Source organism: Fistularia commersonii, chromosome 32 (assembly GCF_037954325.1).
Source record: "Fistularia commersonii isolate RoL2024-O1a breed Wild chromosome 32, RoL_Fcom_v1.0, whole genome shotgun sequence".
NCBI classification, from domain to species: domain Eukaryota; kingdom Metazoa; phylum Chordata; class Actinopteri; order Syngnathiformes; family Fistulariidae; genus Fistularia; species Fistularia commersonii.
Genome location: NC_141315.1, coordinates 5,454,548 through 5,476,287, shown reverse-complemented (window position 1 = coordinate 5,476,287; position 21,740 = coordinate 5,454,548). Strand labels below are relative to the sequence as shown.

The following is a 21,740-nucleotide window of genomic DNA, read 5'->3' as shown; positions in this document are numbered from 1 at the left end:
TCTCACCCTGCAGATGTATGGATTTTAGCGGCGCCTAACACTCTGTCTGTCCTACGGTCCTCAGACTCGTGCAAATATGTAACGTGCCGTATCCCGCGCCGCAGAGACACGTGGTGGTAAAGAGGCGTAGGGCTTCATCTTAGTAACACAGCAGATGTGAACCCTCCAAAAGCCATCGGACCAGAATTGTTACCATGTGTTTTTTCCTTCCCGGCTGCCCTCCTTCGTCCCTATACTTGTGTTAGAACAAGAAAAGGCCCAGAGGCTCGTTAAAACTTTATTATACTGTACAATCACTGTAATTGAATAGAATTTCCAAGTTCTCTCAGTCATGGTTTAATTCATGAAGCCTCCATGAAAGTTTAATGGATCAGCAGTTGTAGAGCTACCTAAATCATTCTGCCTCTATCTGTGCCTGCGCCGCTTGCCAAATCCTGCCGTTAGCATCCTGTGCCCTAGAAAGATGGCCAGATTGTTCCAAAGGCAGAAACGGTCGCCGGACGTCTGTTCGGCACGTTGTACCTCGAGGTCTTGTGCAGAGTTCGACAACTGGCGGCCGCGAGCGAGCGAGCGTGCGACGGAAACTATGGCACCAATTCTGATGCTGTTTACCAAATATCCACTCTGTGCATTCGGGGTTTCTTTTCTTGTATTGTATTATTCATGCCAGCATGTACAGAGTCCCTGTTGCATGATGAGTGTAATATAGCATGCTCACTTAATTATGGAGCAGGTCTCATGAGAGGTTTATCAGAGAAAGCAGACAAGATGAATTTGGTGCCTATCTTTCGCTCGCTTATGAAATGTGGGGAATGTAGCATTTACATCGCAGCTGGGGTGATATACCATCTCTGTGTTGCGGCTGCACAGACGCTACTCCGACTGCTTGAGATGTTTATTATTGTTATTAATATTTTGTCAGGAAGCAGGAATCTGAATAGTACTCGGCTCTAGAAGGGGCTTATTAAAAGAAGTTATTGTCTATGATGGCCAAGAGAGATACGGCAGATTGATTAATGGTGTGTTTTACAGAAAAACAACGGGAGGACAGCACTGAGAAATCACTACAAGGATATTGCCAGGAATCCTTTAACCCTTGGATTTAAAAAAAAAAAAAAAAAGAGATGAATTAAAAATGGAAAAAAAAAGGATTATTCTTGACCGCTAAGGGCCATAGATAAAACTAAAGTTGTTTTGTTTTTGTATGTTTTGACTCAGACCGTATTCTGTAATTCATTTAATTCTCCTATATGTTTATATCCTATCCTATTATATCATGATTGCATCACTGGAGCACCGAAATGAAAACACGCTGGTTATTGCATTTCCCTCTCCAGCTTGACAGGTAGTGGGAGAACATAAAGAGACTCAGTCCTATAGCAGTCTGTCACTTCCAAACAAATTCAGTCCGTCGCTGTCGCGCTGTCTCTGTGTCTCGGCTTCTGGAGCACCCGGATGATGTCCCCGGCGACTCGCTGCAAAAACTCTCCTTTTAAACCCCTGTTTCCCATTACAAAGAGAAATAAAGTAGAGAATAGAAACAGTCTTGTGGCTATCTAGTTGTCACAGTCCAGTGCAGTCCAATCAATTCCCCTGTCTTATCCTATCCCACCCTGTCTGTCTAAGAGGTGAAGTCAAAGCCGGCTGCCTTCTGCCCTATCAGCTTTTTTCCCATCAAACACTTATCAAAGCTCTCTTTTCTTCTCTGTCTGCCACTGTTCTTTTTTTGTTTGTTTGTTTACATTGCTCTTGTCACACTACCAGTTATCAGACGGCAGCATCTCAGGAAAAGCACTACTCTACGCTACTATCTGGTCGAAATCAAAGCAAAATTTAAGCTGCACCAGGGGCAGAAAACTGTAACAAGAAGGGTTGAGCTCATCTCTATTCTTATTGTATGGGCAGAAATGTATATGACCTTTTTTTTTTTCTTTAATCGGGATCATTTAAACCTTAATAGTCCAATTTGTCGATCAAGCAAGCATTTCCCGGTTCCTGCTCCTCAAATGTGAGGACTTTCATATCAGTGTAAAAATGCTCTTTTAGAGACGAATGTGGAAGATGAAGTCGGATTCGTTCTTCGACGTTCTACCATAGTATCTCATGGCCTCCTTCTGGGAGGCGCTGGATTAACCCCTAGTATTACGTGTTTGTCCAGCGTTTACATCCGCCCGCTCCGGCACCCCTCCCCCTCCCCGGAGGAAACGCCACGGCAAGCATGTCAGTTCCCAAGCTCTCCGGTCCCTCCGGGATGATCCATTCTTCTGCGGGCCATCGGAGGGTTAGCGGTTACAACTAAGTACCGCGAACAGTGTTCTGTGAACATATCCGGGGGCATCAGCGGCGTGCTCGCCATGTAAACTGTCTGGTTCGAGTGATGTCACAGGGGCAATGGATTTAAGCAGGTTTTAGTTTGACGCTAATCCTCTTGTGGCAAACACTGTGGAAGAGAGGAATGTCCCTGCCAATGGCGTGCATCAACCCCATTGGATTAGCGTGTCTCATTCCCTCCTCCATTCTGCTCGCATTGTCCGGCATGTGATTTTACCCCAATTTCTTGACCACCCGTCTTAGTTTGGAAAGTAAGCGTGATGGCCTGCACAAGCATTAACCCAGCTAGGGTGGAGTAGAGCCTCGACCTAAAGGTGTGTTGTTGCTACGTGTGTGTGTGTGCGTGTTTGTGTTCATGTGCGTGTGTGTATGCATGTGTGTGTATTCCTTTTATGTGTTTGTCGTGTCTTCATGGATTTCTAATGTTTCCAGGCCTGAATTATTTAAATGGCAGGCAGCAGGAAGCTACATGATAGCATGGACTTGAAGACGAAGGGAGGGGAGCCCTACCGCTGCCCATCAGGTAGCTGGGTGCACCGTTTCTTCTCTCCTCTCCACCCCTTTTTTGATTGGGATGGGTGTAACTGGAGAGTTGAAACACAACACCTGGGTCTTTTTTCTGCTTTTATAGCAGTCCTCTTTGTCTTCACTGATGCCTAACCCAAGCGAGCAGTCGCATTTTGGTAGCTCTCTGTGCCAGCTGGGTCCTGAATGGACTGAAGGCCAGATCGAAAAGGCTCTGAGTCGTTGTCATTACTGCGGCACCGTCACGGAGCGTAGGAATTCTTCGGCGCTTGTTAGCGGAGACGGGGGAGTCCATCGCCCGGAAGTTTTTGTGGAACCGGATCCTTTTCTACAGCCATCTATGTACAGGCAGACTCAACAGCCAACAGAGCAGAAGACGTCTGAGCCCGAGCTGAGCGCCAGCCTCTACCTCAGGCGAATGATGGCAGACAGGGGCACCGTGCAGCAGGATTACTACCAGGGTGATGTTGCCCAAACTGGTCAGCCACCTGAAGAATCTGGGTTTTATAGGGATAACGATCACCTGCTCACCAGATCAGCCTTGCATTACGGGGCCAGGTCTCGAGGGGGGAGGCCCACATGGGATCAAGGACAAGCGAGGGCCACACCTTCCGTGCTAGCTTCTGTATCTGCACCTACCCCAGTGCCTCCTCCCCCTCCGCCCCCACCTCCTCCTCCCCCTCCTGTCCACGAGCTGAGCCGTTTGTACAAGGAAACTCTGGGATCTAAGATGATCCCGGACGTCCAGCATATTGGCGGCAGCTCTCCTTCTCCCGCCGTCTACGGGGTTCAACCCCCTCTTCCTGTTTATGCCTCAGAGCCACCGTCTCTCTCGGCACGCCAAACGTATAACAGTATCAGCGGCTTGTCTCTGGAACACTGCCAGCCAGCTGCCACGACTTCAGTGGTGGATTCAGCCTCTCAGGGAATGGACGGCGCTCTCCCTCGGGCTTACGGAGCTGTAGCCTCTCAACGGCTGCCTTATGACCCAAATTATGATCCCACCTCAGCCATGGTGGCCGCCACGGCCGGGATGACCTCCAACCTGCCTCCTCACCAACCGAGCGCCGCAGACCCTAAGAAGATGGTGGATCCTTCCTTCTTGGCTTTCCTGCGAGCTGAGGGTTTGGCCGAGAGCACCATTACGCTGCTACTTCAACATGGCTTCGACTCTAACGGCATGCTGGGGATGATGGAGGACCACGATATACGCTCTGTGGCTCCTAATTTGGCTCAAGCTCGTGTTCTGTCCCGCGTGGTTCTCGGGTGCAAGTCAGGTGTAACCGCGACGCGCACCAGATCCAACAGCTTCAGCCATCGCAATGACTTCTACATGCAGCCTCAGGGTTTAAGCATGGACCCGAGCCTGATGCAGCAACCCTCCACCACCATTCAAACTGTGTCTCCCAGGATGGGAGAGTTTCTCGGGAGAAGACCGAGCAGCGCTCCGTCTCAGCATCTCCTGGAGACCACCACCTTTCCGGGAGCTCGACCCCTGGCGTCTGGCGCTTACCCAGTGAGCCCCGGAGGATATAGCAATGCTGTTACTCAGGGAAGACCTTTCTCTATGTACAACCCACACACTGGCCTTGCCATGTCTGCGCTTGGCCAACAGCCTCCGCAAGCCCCAGGCACCCCTGGAGCGGCGCCCAAAACCTTCTCTGGGTCCTACTCCCCCATGGAGCTGATGAAAAGAGCCCCCAACCTTCCCCCAGCATCGCCGGTAGCGGCACCAAGCCCCCTTCACAGCCCGCAACTTCTCCGGAAAGGGATCAATGCTGTTCCTGAGAGTACCATTGTCCCCGTCACTTCTTCCTCCAATCTCCAAATGCAAAATTTTAACAACACCAAGATGGTAGGACGCCGCACCGGTCCACCTGTCATAGTCTCAACCATGGCCACCACACCAGACTCAAGTAATGTTAAACCTCACCTTTCTCACTCTTCTTTTTTTCTCTCTCTGTTCTCTGTTCACGTGTTATTTGTGTCTTTCTAATGAGGCCTTTGAGTTTGTCAATAGCCGCGTTCAACTATTTATTATGTCCTGTTTCGTGCAGAATTACTCCCTTTCCAAGTGTTTTACATACCGTTATATGTAGAATACGAAGTTTTATTTCCTCTCGCTGTGATATTTACGAGAGGACCTTTATGATGGTTTTTTTGGCATACTTTTGTGAAAAGCGCACGCCTCTTTGAACGGTATAGCATGTATGATGCATTTGACAAGTTAAGAAGCTTTTCTGTGCGAGGTCTTTTTTTTTTTTTTAAATTACGCAACTATTAATACATGTATTGCATGAGAGTTGTGTCATGTGCCAGAGGGGATCCTGTCTCATCACCAAGTTGAAACTTCTCTGATGAGCAGCATTTAATGTATTGGGTTATTTTATTTCCCTTTTTTTAAGTGGCCATGAAGAGCTACGGCAATATATTTTTTGGCCCGCCACACTGATAATGAATCATTTTTGGACATGTAGCTCTGATTGCAGCTTTTGTTTTTACATTCACTATTGGTTACATGACTAAGTAAGTGAATGTCCAAATAACACCAACATTAATCTTGTCTAGTAGGTAAATATTGCTGTTATTCTATTTTACACTGTAGCCTCCCCTAATCATGTGCTTAACTGCCTCAAATCCAATTATACTAATAGGATATAATAGGTATCTGTTTTTTTATAGACACCATGTCTGTTTGTAGTTGCCTTGCTCTGCAGCTTAACATTGTTTCATTTATTTTCTATACTCATAAACAAGCTCAATTATTCTCAGTGATAAGAGAAACTGAAATTCCCTCTCCATCTGCTCCAACCAATATGTTATTTGAAAAAAAGATTTCCTTAGCTCTGCGCTGTGTTTCTTAAGAAGCCAACATTTTCAGAATCTATTTGGACGGAACATGATAAAGAATCAATTTACACTGCCATGAAAAAAAATGGTGCGCCTCACTTTTGAGGGTCAGATAAATGGTAGGCTCAAAATAACAGGGGCAAGACCAAACTAATCTTCTTTTTCATTATTACTGTTTTCTGCGATTGTTTTCTTTTCCACCTTTGCACACCAGCGAATATTTCTTTCACATATACGCCGTGATGGCTGGAACTTGTCGGTCTCAGACAACCTTTACGCATCTGCAGGCTCATTTTTATATATACTGTACGGCGGATGTGATTTTCCATGGTCCTTTTTTGTTTCTCCTGCTGAGGACAGCTGGTGAGCTTAGGAAAGCATTATATCTTTTAAACTTTCTCTCAGCACTAACCCTTTTTCACCCTGCCGCTAATGGGTCTGTTGGATCCTGCCTGCACTAGTTGCAAAGTAATGACTTTTAGGCATCCCTTTACGTGTTGAAATTAGAAGAGAACTGCGAATCTGGCGTTTCGGCGAGGGTGATGGTTTTGCGAGCGGCTGCAGGAGGTTGATGCACGTGCGTGCTTTCTTTTAACCAGGTTCACCGAGGCAGATGTTTTGCGCTTGGATATACTTTGAGCACCACTAACTCATTTGCATGTAGCTGATATTTGTTGCTTCAGTAACTTCATCTGATAATGGGCAGCCCTTGCTGACGATCGAGAAGCATTCTACTTAATTGCGTGTTGCCAGGCAACCTGGGTTACGCTGGTGATCAGGAAAAGATAATCTTTGCATTTAAAGAAAACCCTGCGTTGGACATTGACGTCGTGTACTTTTAACTATGTTTTCGGCCAGCCATTGCCGATATGAAGCCGGAGAACACTGAGTTGAACTAATAAGATAGTCGGGCGTCTAATGAAAACATTTCTCTTACTCACATCCCCCTCCCGCTGTTGCAACTCCCTGCCTTTCTGAGCTGCGTTCATCTCATGAGATTCCCTCTCCTCTCGGTGGAAAGGTTATTGTCCACCAGTGAAAAATGTCTTCTTTTTTTTTTTTCCATGCTTGGTGTTTTTGTTCAAATATGTATTTTGATGAAAAGCTGACACACAATTCCATTTTCACTCACTGAATAAATTGGTAGCCACGTCAGTACAAGCCATCCTCCTTTTTTCTCATTTTAGACGGCTTGTTATCATACAGTATATCCTTGTTGTGAAATTCTTTTTTTGAGGCACAAATAAAAAAGTGGCTTTCTATCAGGCAGCTCTTTAAACTATTCAAGTAGAGAGGCAGGTGGGAGGGTTCTGCCGGTGTAGTCCTCTTCACTGTGCTGTTTCGGTTGGCTAAAACCATAAGTAGTGTTAATAATGGCATTAAACGGTTGAGTCAGGCTCAGTTGGAACAGTTCAGTCCAAAGTGAGACGAGCGCCTCGGAGCACTTGCATTGGCTATGGAGTTGTCCGTCAGTGGCATCCCACAGAGCAACGCAGGTGGGTAAACATAACTTGGATGTCACGTGATGCACCCTGCTAGTTAGAGATGTGATTGGCTTGTAGCCTACATTTGTGCGTGGTCCGTAGATTAACCTTGGGGGATATATGCGTGCCGGCACGTGGCTTCCTCGCGGAGATAATCCACTGAACATCTTCAGATGTACTTTTCCGGGCTAGAGAATTAGAAGGCCGTGTGGGGATGCCGTCGGTGCGTCAGGGTGGGGCTGGATCGCAACACGAAGCTACGTAAGGGACCGGAACTTGGCCGCGGCGCAACCGTCAAATTAACATTGGCACGTTCCCTTGAAAAAGTTTGTCGGCGAAATCGTGCCCCGGTTGAATTTGTGAATCCCTGGAAAGTTTGTCAAAAACATGGCATAGTAATTCCTTTTTTCTCACTGACAGAAATCTTAATTGTTGCAGCTGACAGTTATGTAATTTCCCAGCGCATTGCTCTCACGGGAGGCTCGAATGGGATTTTAATTTCCCAGCCTGTTTTTGGAAGGACATCTACCAGGAAACATGCCTAATGTGCTCTCAGCTGTCCTTGTCTGAAATGCTTTGGTCAGGTGTCTGACATTGATTTTATCGTATGATCCTTGTTTTCTTTTTCACCGCTGTCCTGCTGGAAGGTAAACACGCGGCGTCCCTTTCATTTTGTTTCTCTTTAGTTCGATGCTTGCCGTTTTTTTTTTTTCCCCCCCCGCATAGCTGTGTGTGTATGAGGTCAATCTGATTTTAAGTTAATGCTTATGTTGCCTCCCAGTATGCAAGTGTCTCTCTGTTGTAATATAAAAACCTTTTTTTGTGCTCGAGTGCAAATGTACTCATGTACCCATTGTCAACACAACACTGTCAAACTCTTAAAAGCTCCAGATGTTCTTTTCCTTGCTCAGCAGCAGGAAGTGTTTGTCTTCATCTGAGGTCAGCTGGATGTGACGGAGCTGACAGCAGGACATGGGGACGGGACCTTAAATTTCCTCTCGCTTTCTTTTTCTTCCTTTGAGATGCTCGACATTTAGCGTATCATACTCGTCTTTTTATCATCAGCACATTTGGTAGAAAAATAGACCACTAGTTAAACTAGCATCCTTTCTACTTTTTATTTGAAGCGTTGTCATCCACAGTATATTCCATGACAACATTGAAATCTCACTACTTTCAGCTGAAGGATTTTCCGTTAATATGCCGCACGAGTGAAGCATGAGTTGTTTCGTGACATTTTAACCAATAACTTTTCATAGAATACTTTACGCGCTCCCGATTCAATCTCCTGACCCGCAGATCACGTCTCGGTCGTGAAAAACGGGACCCCGGGCAAACAAGAAAAACAGGCAGCGGCTCATCGGGTTTCATCCACATTTTTTTGGGCAGAATTTAACTGTAGCTTTCATGATATTTTTAAAGGAGACAGAAATATGCATGCTCTTTTATCCAAAAACTTTTATGATATAAGGAGTGATTTCTCATTACAAGTGCTGAGTGTCTGTATTTCTTCAAACTCACAAAATCAAGCAAGCTGTTTCATCTCCTGATTCATTCATTCAGTATCAAAGCTCGTAGAAGCATAGTAATTAGCAGAGGTTTGCTGATGGAATCCTGATTGCATATATATATATATATTTTTTTTAATCAAAGATGATCTAATCTCACCACTTTCCACAGAAACTAGTCACAGCAAGCTCAGATGAAATCTCCACATGCAGTCATTTAAAACATCAGTTAAAACCTTGCCGAGTCCGACCTTTCATGGTTAAAGGTGTTTCCATCGATTCTTCCTCTATTGTGATAATTTAGGATTCCTCCAAATGTCCTTTTTTTTTTCCATTAAATATGTGTGAATCAGAATTGGTATTTGAACCCGCAGGATGGAAACTTCACTGTTGGCCACTGAGTAAATCCACTCAATTGTGTTCACTTGAATTTATTCCATTTTATGTAATTACTATAATCCACAGGCTTATTTACAGGTATTCAGACACGGATGCAAACATTAAACGCACCTCCTAGGTCATTTTTCTGAAAGGTGCTGAATCTCAGAGCCGCCCCAACCATGCATCACCGTCAACGCACTTCCTGTATATTGATCCCTTCCTTACCTGTCGTTAACACGGTAGCGGGTCAGAGGATCTCATTGTGGAAGGCCAGAGGCTTATATTACCTGTCCAGGAATAGGCTGAGAATTAGTGAGGAGAAATCCTGCTGGCCATCTGTGTGTGTGTGTGTGTGTGTGTGTTCGTGTGTGTGTGTGTGTGTGAACGGAAAGTTAGCTCAGCTATGTGTGTGGATGTTACTACACAGGCATCACATGTCAGTGTGTCATCTTCTGTAATCCCTCTAATATGAATGAGTGGAGACAGACAAGCTTTTGGCTCACACAGATCAGATTTTTGCTGGAAATATTACTGTATCATGGTCACTCTAAGCTTGCTCTTTTATTAGTTCTAGAAAGAGATGTTTAATCCTCAAAAGCTGAACGATTAGAGCGCGTGGTTCTTATAGAGCCAGTTTCTTGCCTGAGTAGTTTATTGATATATGTTCAACATCATTTAATACGGAAATTATTTCATGGATTTTTTTTAACATGATATTATTGTCTGCATCCAGATATTGATCAGTTTCCAGTAAAAACATTTTGATTTTTTTTTCTCATTTTCAATTGTTTTCAGTAAATTCACTTGATCACAAAGTGTGCTCGCAATATGTACAAATTTGCAATCACTAATCTCAAAAATAGCAAAGACTTACCTCAAAAAAGTTGTTTTCTAAATATTACAACAATCAATTTAAATGTAAGTAGAAGGGAAGTTCATGAGGAAATTCCTAAGGAGCAAGAAGATAATGGCCAGCAAAATGTGCAAAATCAGGAATATTGTCTTTATATTTCAATAATTGATATGTATTTTGAATATAGTGGTAATGTGTTAACTTTAATATGCTCAAGGAAATAATGTAACTGAAATCAAGATCTTCATTATGCTTGAAAGGACTTTGTATTTCTACTCTGTTGTGTTTGGCACAAGCTTCACTGTACCCAAGCAGATATTGTGATTTATGTCGGCACTAAAAAAAAAGCCAATACTTAACGTTCACATTGTCTTTCTTATTCGATAAAATCTGAATGTGTCCGATCAATCTCCTCTTCTGTGATAAAAACAGATTTTCAGTGGAATTCAGATTACTAAAAAGTCTTGTTCTGTCAAGATCTCTGCAGGTGCCCTTTCTGTAAATCCAGGGTCATTTGACAATTGCAGTTTTTAAAGCTAATTCTGACACTCAAATATGTACAAATTTGCTCAAACTTCATTTTTATAACATCATTTTAATTCTGTCGGGCCGAAGTGTAAAACCTAAAACAATGAACCCCCACCCTACCCAGCATTTCCGGTTCATCACTTGATCCTGGAAATCTTATCTGTGCTCTGCATTCAGGCCCTCAGTCATGTGTCCCCAGTTTCAACACAACCTGGTGAATGTTACATGAACTATCAGCTGCTCCATCTCCACTCAGCCTCCGTGTTGTTTGTGTCCCGGGGGAAATATGTCCAGGAAAAATATATTTTTCCACAGCACTTTTTTTTTTTTTTTTTCCAACGATCAAAACACGTGAAAGGAAAAAAAGTGTTATTGAACACCCCCTCCTCCGAACCCCCACCTCCACTTGCCACTCTCCGCCCGTCCTTTGCTGTTTTCTCATGGTTGATCTCTCCAAACCATCAGTTGCATTCACAGAGGGATTAATGGCTTCTGCGAAGCCGGCCAACCCAAGGAGGGAGCCGAGCCTTCGAGCAAATGAGGAACAGCTGGTCTCCCCCTGCTTGTGACAGTTTGAGTGTTCGAGTGTGTGTTAGTGGCAGCTGACCCCCGCATAGGGTCACAAGGCTGTTCCTGGTCCAAAAGTGGGCTTTAAGTCCGAACTGACACATTTTTTTCTCTTGTAGTTTCTGTGTCTGTCTTCTGGTTACAGATATTAGGCTGTGAAAGTGTTACTCGACAATATGTTTTCAATTTCATACCCCTTTTCCACTGGTTAGAAACCACACCACCGCTGGCAAATATCAAGTGTATGAGTGGGGCTGTAAAGGTTAGGTATGGCTTGTTCTGCACCTCAACTTTTAGATTCTGGTGAGATATGTTCTTTGTTGGAGCAGTGGTAAAAAAAAAAAAAAAAAACATTTAGGTGTTTCTTTTATTCTATTTATGGTAAATAGCAGTTTAGTGAACAGACTATGTCTTACTTGAACTCGGGCGGTGTCTGTTTGGTGAGCAAAAGTTCCTTTGGCCTGTTTTTAACATTTGCTCCAAATTGTGGCGTTGTGAAGTTTCCTTCATTTTTTTTGAATGGTTAAATTCGGTGTCCTCCATTACATTCCTTTTTCACAGCTTGATTTATCACTTTTTTTTAACTGACCTGGAATTGTACGATCAGCACTCACTTCCACGTCAATTCAGTATGTTGTAGTAATGCATAATTATCAGCTCCATCTCTGATCAATAAATTGCGACAAGATTGGCAATGCTAATATCTGTCCATTTGTCGAGGCTAAGAGTCCGGTCTCCGGCATCTAGTATACTTTGTCATTTCTTCCAAAATATTCCATTTGTTGCATTAAAAGATCATTTAGTTCGATTTGAGATTCGAAATGAGCAAAAATGAACACGGTCAGAATTCCGTGATGCCTTTTACACTTTAGAAGAGTTGGATGTAACTGACGTCACCATTGTGATTTTGTGACTGAGATCGAGCATGACGGTTCCGACACATCGGAACAATGCAGGAAAACAAATAACAGAAACACTAACTTTTTTTTTCCAACACAACATTATGTGAGTTTTACAGAATTTGACAGCAGAAATGTCACAGACATCAGCAATGAGGGTTTTATTACACGCACACACACGCATATCATAAAGTACATAAATTGAAAAACAGTTGTGATATGTCCTCTATTGTAAGTCGCTTTGGATAAAAGCGTCAGCCAAATACAATGTAATGTAATGTAATATATCGGATCCATGCATAGATACTGTTTTGTAAGCAGAGAAGACATAATGTAATCACGATCTTTACTTCATCCCGCAAATAACCGATGGTTTGACCTTTTTTCTGGCTTGTTTATTTCCCATTACTAATGGGGGTACATCAGGAAAACTGTCCCAACATGCATTAACTTGTTCAATGTTGTTGGAAAATGGGTATATAGAGCACATATAAGGGTGTCGACTAGATACACATTTTCATTAGTGTGTTACGGACGTTTGTTTTTTTTTTAAACAAGTCTAAAGACCTGATGAGCGTGGATAACTTTTGAAGCACAGATTCACGCTGAAGGATGTGACCTATGATTAAATATTGAAATCTTGATTCGTGTTTAGTTATTCATAAATTAATGAGACTTAAAAATCGTGAAAAAGCAAGGCTCCCTTCCGTTTGAAGGCTTGACAGACATCAGAGTCGTTTAAAGGTTTAACGCGACATGCAAAATTCATAAAGGCATTGTAACTGTTTAAAAGAGAGTGCCTTGGAGTTTTTCTTGTTTTTCCATGTTAACATGCAAGCCGTCCAAACAGCGCCTCACACTGACCCAGTTTGAGGAGCTCTGCTCCCTAGCAGTGTTTTGAGTTCTTAAAAATACATTCGAAATGGTCCCAAAATGGACTGAAAATCTATTGAATTGTAATTGGAAATAAAGCACTTTCTTTTTTTAGGGGAGGGAGAAAAACAGAGTGCAGGGTAATGGCTTTACCCAATCTGATTGCAATTTATCTGCTGCCACATTGGCCCCTTCATGCTCTTTTACAGGCAAAAACTCACTGCTGATGACTGATGACAAGGGTGTGTGTGTGTGTGTGTGTGTGTGTGTGTTTTGCTTAAATCATTGTGTCATTGTTTTTGTGTTCACCTTGTGAAACGTGCTTGTTTGAAGAATCTCTCAGCTATTTAGGGAGAATGAATTGTCTTATTTATCGTGCTATACTCCCCAATCCGAGACTGTTTTGTTTACAGGATTGCTTAAATGTGTGTTTGCTGCAGCACTTTGATATAATCTCCCCCAATTATCTCCCGTCATTTCTGCCATGTATTAACGCTCTCTCCGTGGCAGCTGGGGAGGAGATTGGTTTTTGTGCTTCCCGAATGGCAACAGCTGCATCCACTAAAACAGACTACTACCTCTGCACACCTCCCTGGTCCTCCTTTTTTTTTTGGGTCTCCCTCCCCCTCTTTCTTTCTCACTCTGTAGTGGTGGGCAGGTCACCCTGAATAATTCATCAGTGTGAAATGAAAAAGCTCATGGATATTGAATATCCCCTCTGAAGTTGTGGCCAACCTTGTGCCCTCACCCTTCCGTTTTATGTTGCTGAAAAGAGTAAAGAGTGACATATGTCATTGCTGGAGTATTTCAAAGATTAACCGATTGCTTTACCTTGCACGTGTATTTACTTTTCTTTCAGTGGTCAGGGAGAGTGGGAGGATGAGATGATGAAATAAGATTTAGAAAAATGAAAAGAAAGGAAGTGGCCTCTTCCTCCTGAATAGACTAATTCCTCTACTCGGGGCAGTGGACTTTCTTCATCAGATGATTTACTAACCTTTCCTGTCATGTGTTGTGAGGCATTTCGCTTCCTGGCCAAGTAGTGCTCCTTGCGGTCGGTTGCGGTCGTCTCGATCGACCAGTTGTCATTATTCTTTCCCCCGTGTGGCCCACTGTGTTCCTCCATTGTCCTCCTGCCCAGTCTTTTGTGCTGTGTTTTGATCTGCGTCCTGTGCTGCAAATCAATGCTACTGGTTGCCATTCATTCAGTTCAGCAGCCAACAACCACAGCAGGGACTCTCAGAGCATGTCCCATGTGAAAACATAGAAAATGGGCTTGGGGGGGTTGGTGGGGGTTGGCAATCTTGAAGCCACCGAGCTCTGCTTTTATACGTCTTTGGGACATTTTCGTCATTTTCGCCATTGTTTGCAAGCTTTGGTGTTTCTATGTGCCCAACGCGGAATATTGTTTCAGTTCCCCCTGAAGGAAACGCCTTTAAAAATCTGATGCAAAGATAATCAACAAAGAAGTGCACACACACACACACACACACCCCCCATTCCTCCACGGTTGTGTGTGGCATATGTTAATAGGTGATGGAGTGCTTCATTCTTTAAATAATTTCTCACGATGTAGCTCTGACCCTGGGTCATTCTCATCGGCCATTATCCTACTACTACCCTGTACCCTTTTAGTTATTACAGTCCATTTTCTCCCATTCCCAATTTCTACTGCGGCATAGACAATTACCCAGGAATCCTTTTAAGAGTATTCCCAAGTTATACAAAGAACAAATGTGCCCACAGGAGGCAGCCAGGAGTTTAACCGGCTGAAATTGTCCAAAACTATTCTTAACAGACTCATAATGACATAATTGTGTGGGGGAGTACTGTTTTATTTTCCTATGTATGAAACTAGTCAAACTATTTGTTCTCCAGAAAATGGTTTTGAGGTTCTTCTTTTTTTTTTTTTGGGATGGAGAACACATCTTTCTTATTTACTGGCATGAAATGCATCAGCTGATGACTCCGAGGAAGAAGGGTACCCTGGAGGTGTTAGGTGTTCAAGGTGTCATATTATCTGACCAAAAACTGCAAACTCCAGTTACAGTAGAGATGTATGTGGAGAGGAACGTGTGAAATATCATCTGCCACAGTGAAGGGAGGAGGTGGGGGTGGGGTTTCAGGGGCGGCGGGTGAGTTGGTACGTATGGATCTTGTCTTTTCAGAGTGTGTGTGGGTGTGCATTGGGGGGAGTGGGGGGGTGATGAAATTAGCTGTAACTCTTTAGCAAAGTGGCTTTAAAAGGCAGTAAATGGACACCCTGTAGTATCCGATGGCGAACTCCTGGTTGACAAGACCCCGCGACCCTGGTGTATTTATCCTAATGGACCGCAGCTGGGCCGCAGCTCCGATGGGTTAATAACCATGTGACGGCTGGGTGGGAGGGTGAGGGGGGGGGGCGTTTATGGGTGAGTGTTATGCATTTTATTTGCTTGTGCAAGCAGGGGCCACACTTGGGAGGGAGGGTGGGAGTGGGCTGCATCTCTCGCTGCCAGGCCAGATGGCTCCTGTCACTGAAAGAGTGGGCGGAGCGGTGGAAAGTGTCGGGAAGGAGGGAGCTCCGAGTCGCCCTTAACAGCGCAAGGGTGACTCGTCCCCAGAGCGGCCACATCTGGAGGCCACCTGCAGCTGGCCCTTCCTGCTTTCTCTACCCTCATCCTACCCCCTTGCACGTGGGCTTGTTTTTTTTTTACTGTTATTCCAGAGGTGTGACGTGGGGCCAGGTGTGTGTGTGTGTGTGTGTGTGTGTGTGCGTCGATTCTTTCTTGAATTTCACCATGCCTGCTCTGGAAGGAAGCAAAGGAGGTGCTGAGCGGACGCACTAAAGTGCAGCATTTTTTTTAGAAGGTCTTCATCAACATCGTATGCAGTTACAGGTGTTGCATTTGTCGTTTTTCTTATCTTATTCATCCCGAAGTTAAAAAGCCATAGTCACGAGTCCCACTTTTTGCTGTTGCAGAGACCACAGGGGGGCTATTTGCTGTCTAGAAAATAAAGCATCCCCGCCCTCCCCTGCTCCCCCCCAAAAATAAATTCACTAATTTGCATTCCCATGCTGTAATTTAGCCTTCCTCTCTTTCTGTCTGTGTAACTGTGTAACTATATTTCTGTACCCGTTCCCTTCGTTTCCTCAGCCCTGGTCCTTGCCGTTCCGCAGGGATTGGAACGTGGGAGTGGAAGAGAGGTGGGGAGGCAGAGAAAACAAAAGCAGAGAGGCAGTGTTGACTCAGTGTTGTTATCTGGACCGCTGCTGAGGTGGTGGGGGCTCTTGTGTATGTCTGTGTGCATGCCTGGGTGGGGGCTATTTACCCTGGCTGCTGCTGCCATGGCAGGTGCCTCTCACTGGATAAACCTGGGCCTCCTAAATAAATATACGCCGCAGGGAAAATGAACTTGCATCACCAAAAAGCGACTCAGATGCAGCTTTCTCTCTCTCGCTATCTCTCTCTCTTTGTTTCTTTCGTATCACCGGTAATGTCCCGTCCAATCAGAATCATCCTCGAAATAAGCGTACTTGAGCATAAAGACCAAATAATCTCACATGACTTGTGGTTGTTTTTATGGAGCAATAGAATCCCCTTTTATTCTATGCAGATATCTAGTATGCATATTTCTGTTAAGATAAGTGATGTGCCATGTTTGTGCAGATTGTTTCATCTGGGCTTTAAGCTTCCGCAATAACTTAACCTTTGCTAAAGATATTATTTTACTAGTCGCACCTGCGTTCACCAATTCAGATTTTGTTTTATAGCCTGATAAAAACGAGAGACATTTATTCTGTACTTAACTTTTCATTTGTCTGCCACCCTCCCCCTCGTTCCCCCGGTCCTCTGTTCATGCTAATTAAACAAGAATTCGGGGATGGATGCAAGGACTGGTAGAGGAACAAGAATGCCTCTGTGACTTACTATAAACACAAGATGGCTGCCACCACGAAGTTGTACGCTTCCGAATATATTACCATGTCGGCAAAGACAAATCTTCATCATGTATTCCATTAATCTGATTGGTTTCACGTCTTTACGTTGCATCCTTGGTACGGGAATGTCTTGCCATGGCTTTAAGTACAGCCATGCCTGCTGGAAATCTGAAATTAACCTGCTGAGACTGGACCACTGGTGATTGTATTAAATTCTGTTCAACATTGTAATGAGCTAGGATAAAAAAAGGAAACAATATGACTGCTGCTGTGTCCCCAACGTCAAAATAATCAGCTTCGAGAACGGAGAAGGGGGTCATCTCCATAACCCCGAAATGTTTTATTCATGTTAATGTGTTGTGACACATTTGACGTTCATCAAAGAGTAGGCAGCTTCCGCCGTTCACTTGGATTTCAACAGTGTTTTGATTCGATTGTGGGGCCGTAATGAAAACCCAACTGTGACTTACATAGAAATAAGTCTAAATGAAAGCATTTCACAGTCAAGTCTGTGAACAATTATCCAGCAAATATTTTAAAGCATGGGCAGATCAAACCAAAACTATCTGCACATATAAATACCACAAAGATAAAGTAGGTGTTTTTGTGATTCAGGCAAACCAACCCTATATTTATAGTGTCCTAGAACTTCACATGAAACACAATAAATATTCTTGACATCAAAAAAAAAACAAAAAAAAACTTGGAAGGTAGGAAGATGCCACAAATCACAGTTGAGAAAGATATGTTTAAATAAAAAAAAAAACCTATAAAACTCACGCAAGGGTATTGACTCCAGGAAAGAGCGGCTCCGCGCCGACCAAAGTGCAGCATCTTTAACGGCACCCCGATGTTCTGCTGGTCAGCTGAAGGCACGACTCCAGGCGGCAGGTTAACTTGCTCTACCACTCACTTTCTTAAAATCCCTTTAAGTGCTTTAGGGGGATTTAACAAGCCTCTACACCCGGCGTCTTCTCAGCCAAGTTTCAGTGCTTACAGGAAAATGGCGCTTACAGTATAATTAGGTGGGTTAAAGAAGAGGGCTCTCGCTCCACGGCAAATCCACGGAGACCTTAAGAAGGCTTGGCCGTTTTGTCGGGTCTCCCAGAGCGTGACTTCCGCTCTTGATGTCTCACTGTGCTAAAGGTCAGCGCTTTAAGTATCAATACAGCAGGAGGGAGATGTTTTCTCAGAACTCAGAATTTGCAATAAAAACATCGATATCCATATCTACGCTGTAAATATATCTATCCATCTAATACGTGCATTTCTTTGCATGTATTCTCAGGAAAAACAAAACATAACTTGGTCTATTCAACTTGTATTATTAATATCAGATTGCCACACTTTCAATCCGCTTTTTAAATGTAAATTAATACATATCTCAGAAAGAAAAAAGACTGTTTATTTGAAATCCTAACTGTGAGGGTTTGTTTTGTATTATTTCAATGGGTGCACGTGTGCCGGGGCAAAAGGGTTAGGAGTTGGCCTCGCATTATGAGGACATTGGCGGAGCGGCAAACAGATGTTGACTTCACTACTGGATTACAACCAAGCCCGGCTGCTCACTATTTGAAAGCGGAAGTATGTGAATTGTCTGCTCGGGTGTGTGTGTGTGTGCGTGTGTGTTAGTGTGTGTGTGTGTGGGTGGGGCAGCAAACCTGTCCTGATTAGTGTTTACTTATCCTTCCAACATGTAATGACATGTATATACACTGCTGGATCCAGTAGTGTGACAGTGTTTATCTGCACCAGGTTTTTGTGCCCAGTGAATTATTCTGGACTCACCGTCAACCGAAACCCACTTAGGATCTGTGGTCGTCTAATCGGAATCAGGATTGCCACATATAATCCGAGATCAGACCTCGGCGATACGCCTTCAAGTCAATGTCACAGCTTACCTTGATTAGAATCAACGAACAATCATCATCATTTAGCTTTTTTCTAGATTGTCCTAACTGAAGCAAAAGGCGTATTGAAATATTTGCTCTATGTTTTTTCCTTGTGACGCTAACCACCACCTTTAATTGGGTTACCCTTACCTTGTATTAAAAAAACAAAACTCCACAATCCCTTTTTTTAATAAATGTTCTGTTTGTGAGATAATGAAGTGCTTAATGCTAACTAATAAATACTTCAATAAATAGGCAAGATAGGAATTGGCTAGTGTTCTTAAATGTCACATTTGAGTTTAATTGTAGTGGAGCACTGGCCTCCCTGTATCTGTTTCTTAAAAAAAAAAAAATCCATTCATATATTTCAGGCAAAAAGTCAAGTTTAATCTTACACAGTTTCCTTTACACATTGAGAAGCAGCCTGTCAGATGCACCCAATAAGGCATAAACCTTAGTGACTTTGTTAGATGTAGACATTGAACGCACCCACAAAAAACGAATCTCTGCATGTCAGCAAAATAATAGATGGTGTTTTAAAATCCCTTAAATATTATTGTACTACCGTCTCTATTCAAACCACCGTCCCGACACCTGAGACAGCCCCCCTTAGATGTATGACACGCAATTATCCCTCTCTGACGCCATGTTTTCGCCTGGGTCCTCTGTAAGTGGCAGTTTTAGAATCGGAGACACGCACCCATGACGATGGCTGCCTATTTTCCTGAAACAAGGGATGGCGTGTTAATATGGTTGGAAATATAGGGCTCAAGGAGAATGCCATATTGACTAATTTCAAGAAAAAAAAGCCTGCAAAACAATATAGTGACTGACACAACCACCCTTATGAATATGTATGATTTAGTCAAGGTTGAATGAGCTTTCAGTCACTGTTTATTTATAAAGTCTGCAACAATCTTTAATTATTCTGTATGAAACTTTGTCACTAAAATGAACCGCTTTCATTTTACAATATTTTTTTTTATGTTGCCGGTGAAAGTGAACATAAACAAAAACTGTGGACCCAACATCTGCGGCCGCTTAAAACCTCAGCCGTAGCTGACATTTTGATTGGTGAAGTTAAAAGTCACCCAAAATCTCCTCTGATACACCTCCGTCCATTTCATTTTCATACACATTACCAACCTTTCAGATCTGGCCTTTTCTGTATTAACATATCGCTGCCAGTCAGTGCCCCCTTTCCTCACATCCTCTAATATTATTAAAGAGAGGAAGATCAGAGGGCTAGCCGTATCCCCTCGCTCCATCCAAAGTATACATATTTGTGTGTGTGTGTTGGGGGTTTGGGGTTTGGGGTTTGGGGTGGGGGTGGGCGGACTGGCAGACCAGCAGGAAGCTCAGGCTGCTGCCTTTTGGTGGTTTCGCTTACATACCGTCGGTAGAGTCGCCTGCCCGGCCGACAGCCGACCGTTCGCCCGATTTTTCATCCAGACACAACAGCCGCCGATCGTCACCCGAATACACACGTTAAGTGGATACACGCAATTATTCCAGGCAAAGGAGAAAAGTGGCTTCACACTGGGATGGACACATCTGCACACCTTCTAGGTCAAAAACTGCTCAGGCTATTCCACCTTTCCACTTTACTGTCAGTGATAATCAATTTTGGCATGTGACCGTGCCAGGCTCTTTGTTTTTTTGGTTGCGCCTGTCGTGAAATCAGCGAGGTGTATGTCTACGCGTGTGTGTGTTTGTGTGTGTGTGTGTGTATCTCCGGCTACGCTGCAGAGTTACATTGTTATTCTAAACAGGGTGTTTTTCATCCACTCGTCCTTGCAGCCATTCACCTGAGCGATCTGGCAGCCCCTCTCTACCCCCCCTCCCCATCCCCCCAGGGACCAAACTGTGAACTTAACACACTCGTCTATGATGACTTCCCCAATGGTGCAAAAAATGGCCGGTTCTATTACTGTAATGTTATTGCTGGGGGAGAACTTGAATGTTGCATTGTTCTTCTGGTGTTTAAAGTGTGTGCATTTAAGCATGTATCACATATCCTGAGCAAGGGACAGGAGTGTGTGTCTGTATGGAACAATTCTAATCTCTACCCAGTAACCTGCAAAATGCCAGGGTGTGTGTGTGTGTGTGTGTGTGTGTGTGTGTGTGCGTATGTGTGTGCTGATGTGAATTTGGGTGTATAGATGAAAGTGGAAGAGCAGAGGAGGAAACCAAATAATCGGGAGGGAGAGGGAGGTGAGAAATAAAGAGAGTGTATGTGCATGCATGACTGTGTGTGTGTTTGTGTGTGTGTATGAGTGTGTGTGTGCGCGCTTACGTGCCTGCATGACTACGTGTGCGGGTGCGTGCGTGCGTGTACGCATGTGTTTGCGTATGTGCATGAATCCATATACATGTGTGCGTAAGTATTACTGCGTCTGTGTGTGTCTGTGTGTGTGTGTGTGTGTGTGTGTGTGTGTGTGTGTGTGTCAGAGAGAGGGGGAGAAGGGGGCAGGCGTTCTTAAAACACACTGGAGTCCAGATCAGAAATAAAACATAAAAAAGGGGAGAAGAAAAAGGAAGAGGAGGGAAAAAAGGAGGAGGGATTGAGTGTGAGTGTGTTGTGTGCTGATCCTATGAAGTGAACACAGAAAATTGTGTGAGCCTAGAGAGCTCTTTCCACATGTTGGAGCTGGCACTTTTGATTTTTTTTTTTCCCTTTAAGATATTTTTTGTGCACCTTTTGGTGTTTTGCCGGCTTTAGACAAAGGCAGGCGAAAAGAGCTAAAAGAGAGAGATACACTGCGAGATCCAGAGACGCGCGGTGACTAGATGTTGCGCAGCTGACATCGGAGGAAGCAGCGGAGTTTTCCAGCCGTTGCGTTCAGACCGCAGCCTTTTTTTTTTTTTCCAGAGAGATTAAAAAAAAAAAAAGGACAAAAGCGTCTCCCCCTACACCCCCACCCCCTCGCCGCCTTCGTCAACCTGATACTATCCGATCACCAAGCCTGCACATCGCATCCGTGTGTGTGTGTGTGAGTGTGTGAGAGCGCGCTCTTGTGTATGCGCGCACATAAGGACGCCGGGGGTGTATGGTGCTTTTCTCCCAGCCCTCAAAGGCATGGACCGAAGATGATGCAGCTGGGGGCTTAGTGAGAGCTCTCTCCAC

General features: G+C 44.1%; 1 protein-coding gene across 2 annotated transcripts in view; it reads left to right on the top strand.

Annotated features, from left to right (window-relative positions):
* The first annotated feature begins 2,983 nt into the window (after positions 1-2,983).
* Positions 2,984-21,740, top strand: part of LOC147215233 (uncharacterized) — a 50,574-nt gene continuing 31,817 nt past the window's right edge. The window contains exon 1 of one of the 2 annotated variants that reach the window (XM_086139731.1): positions 2,984-4,772. In XM_086139731.1, coding sequence (XP_085995857.1) covers positions 2,984-4,772 — 1,789 coding nt within the window. The remainder of the gene's footprint in view (positions 4,773-21,740) is intronic. The other variant, XM_086139732.1, reaches the window with a different exon arrangement.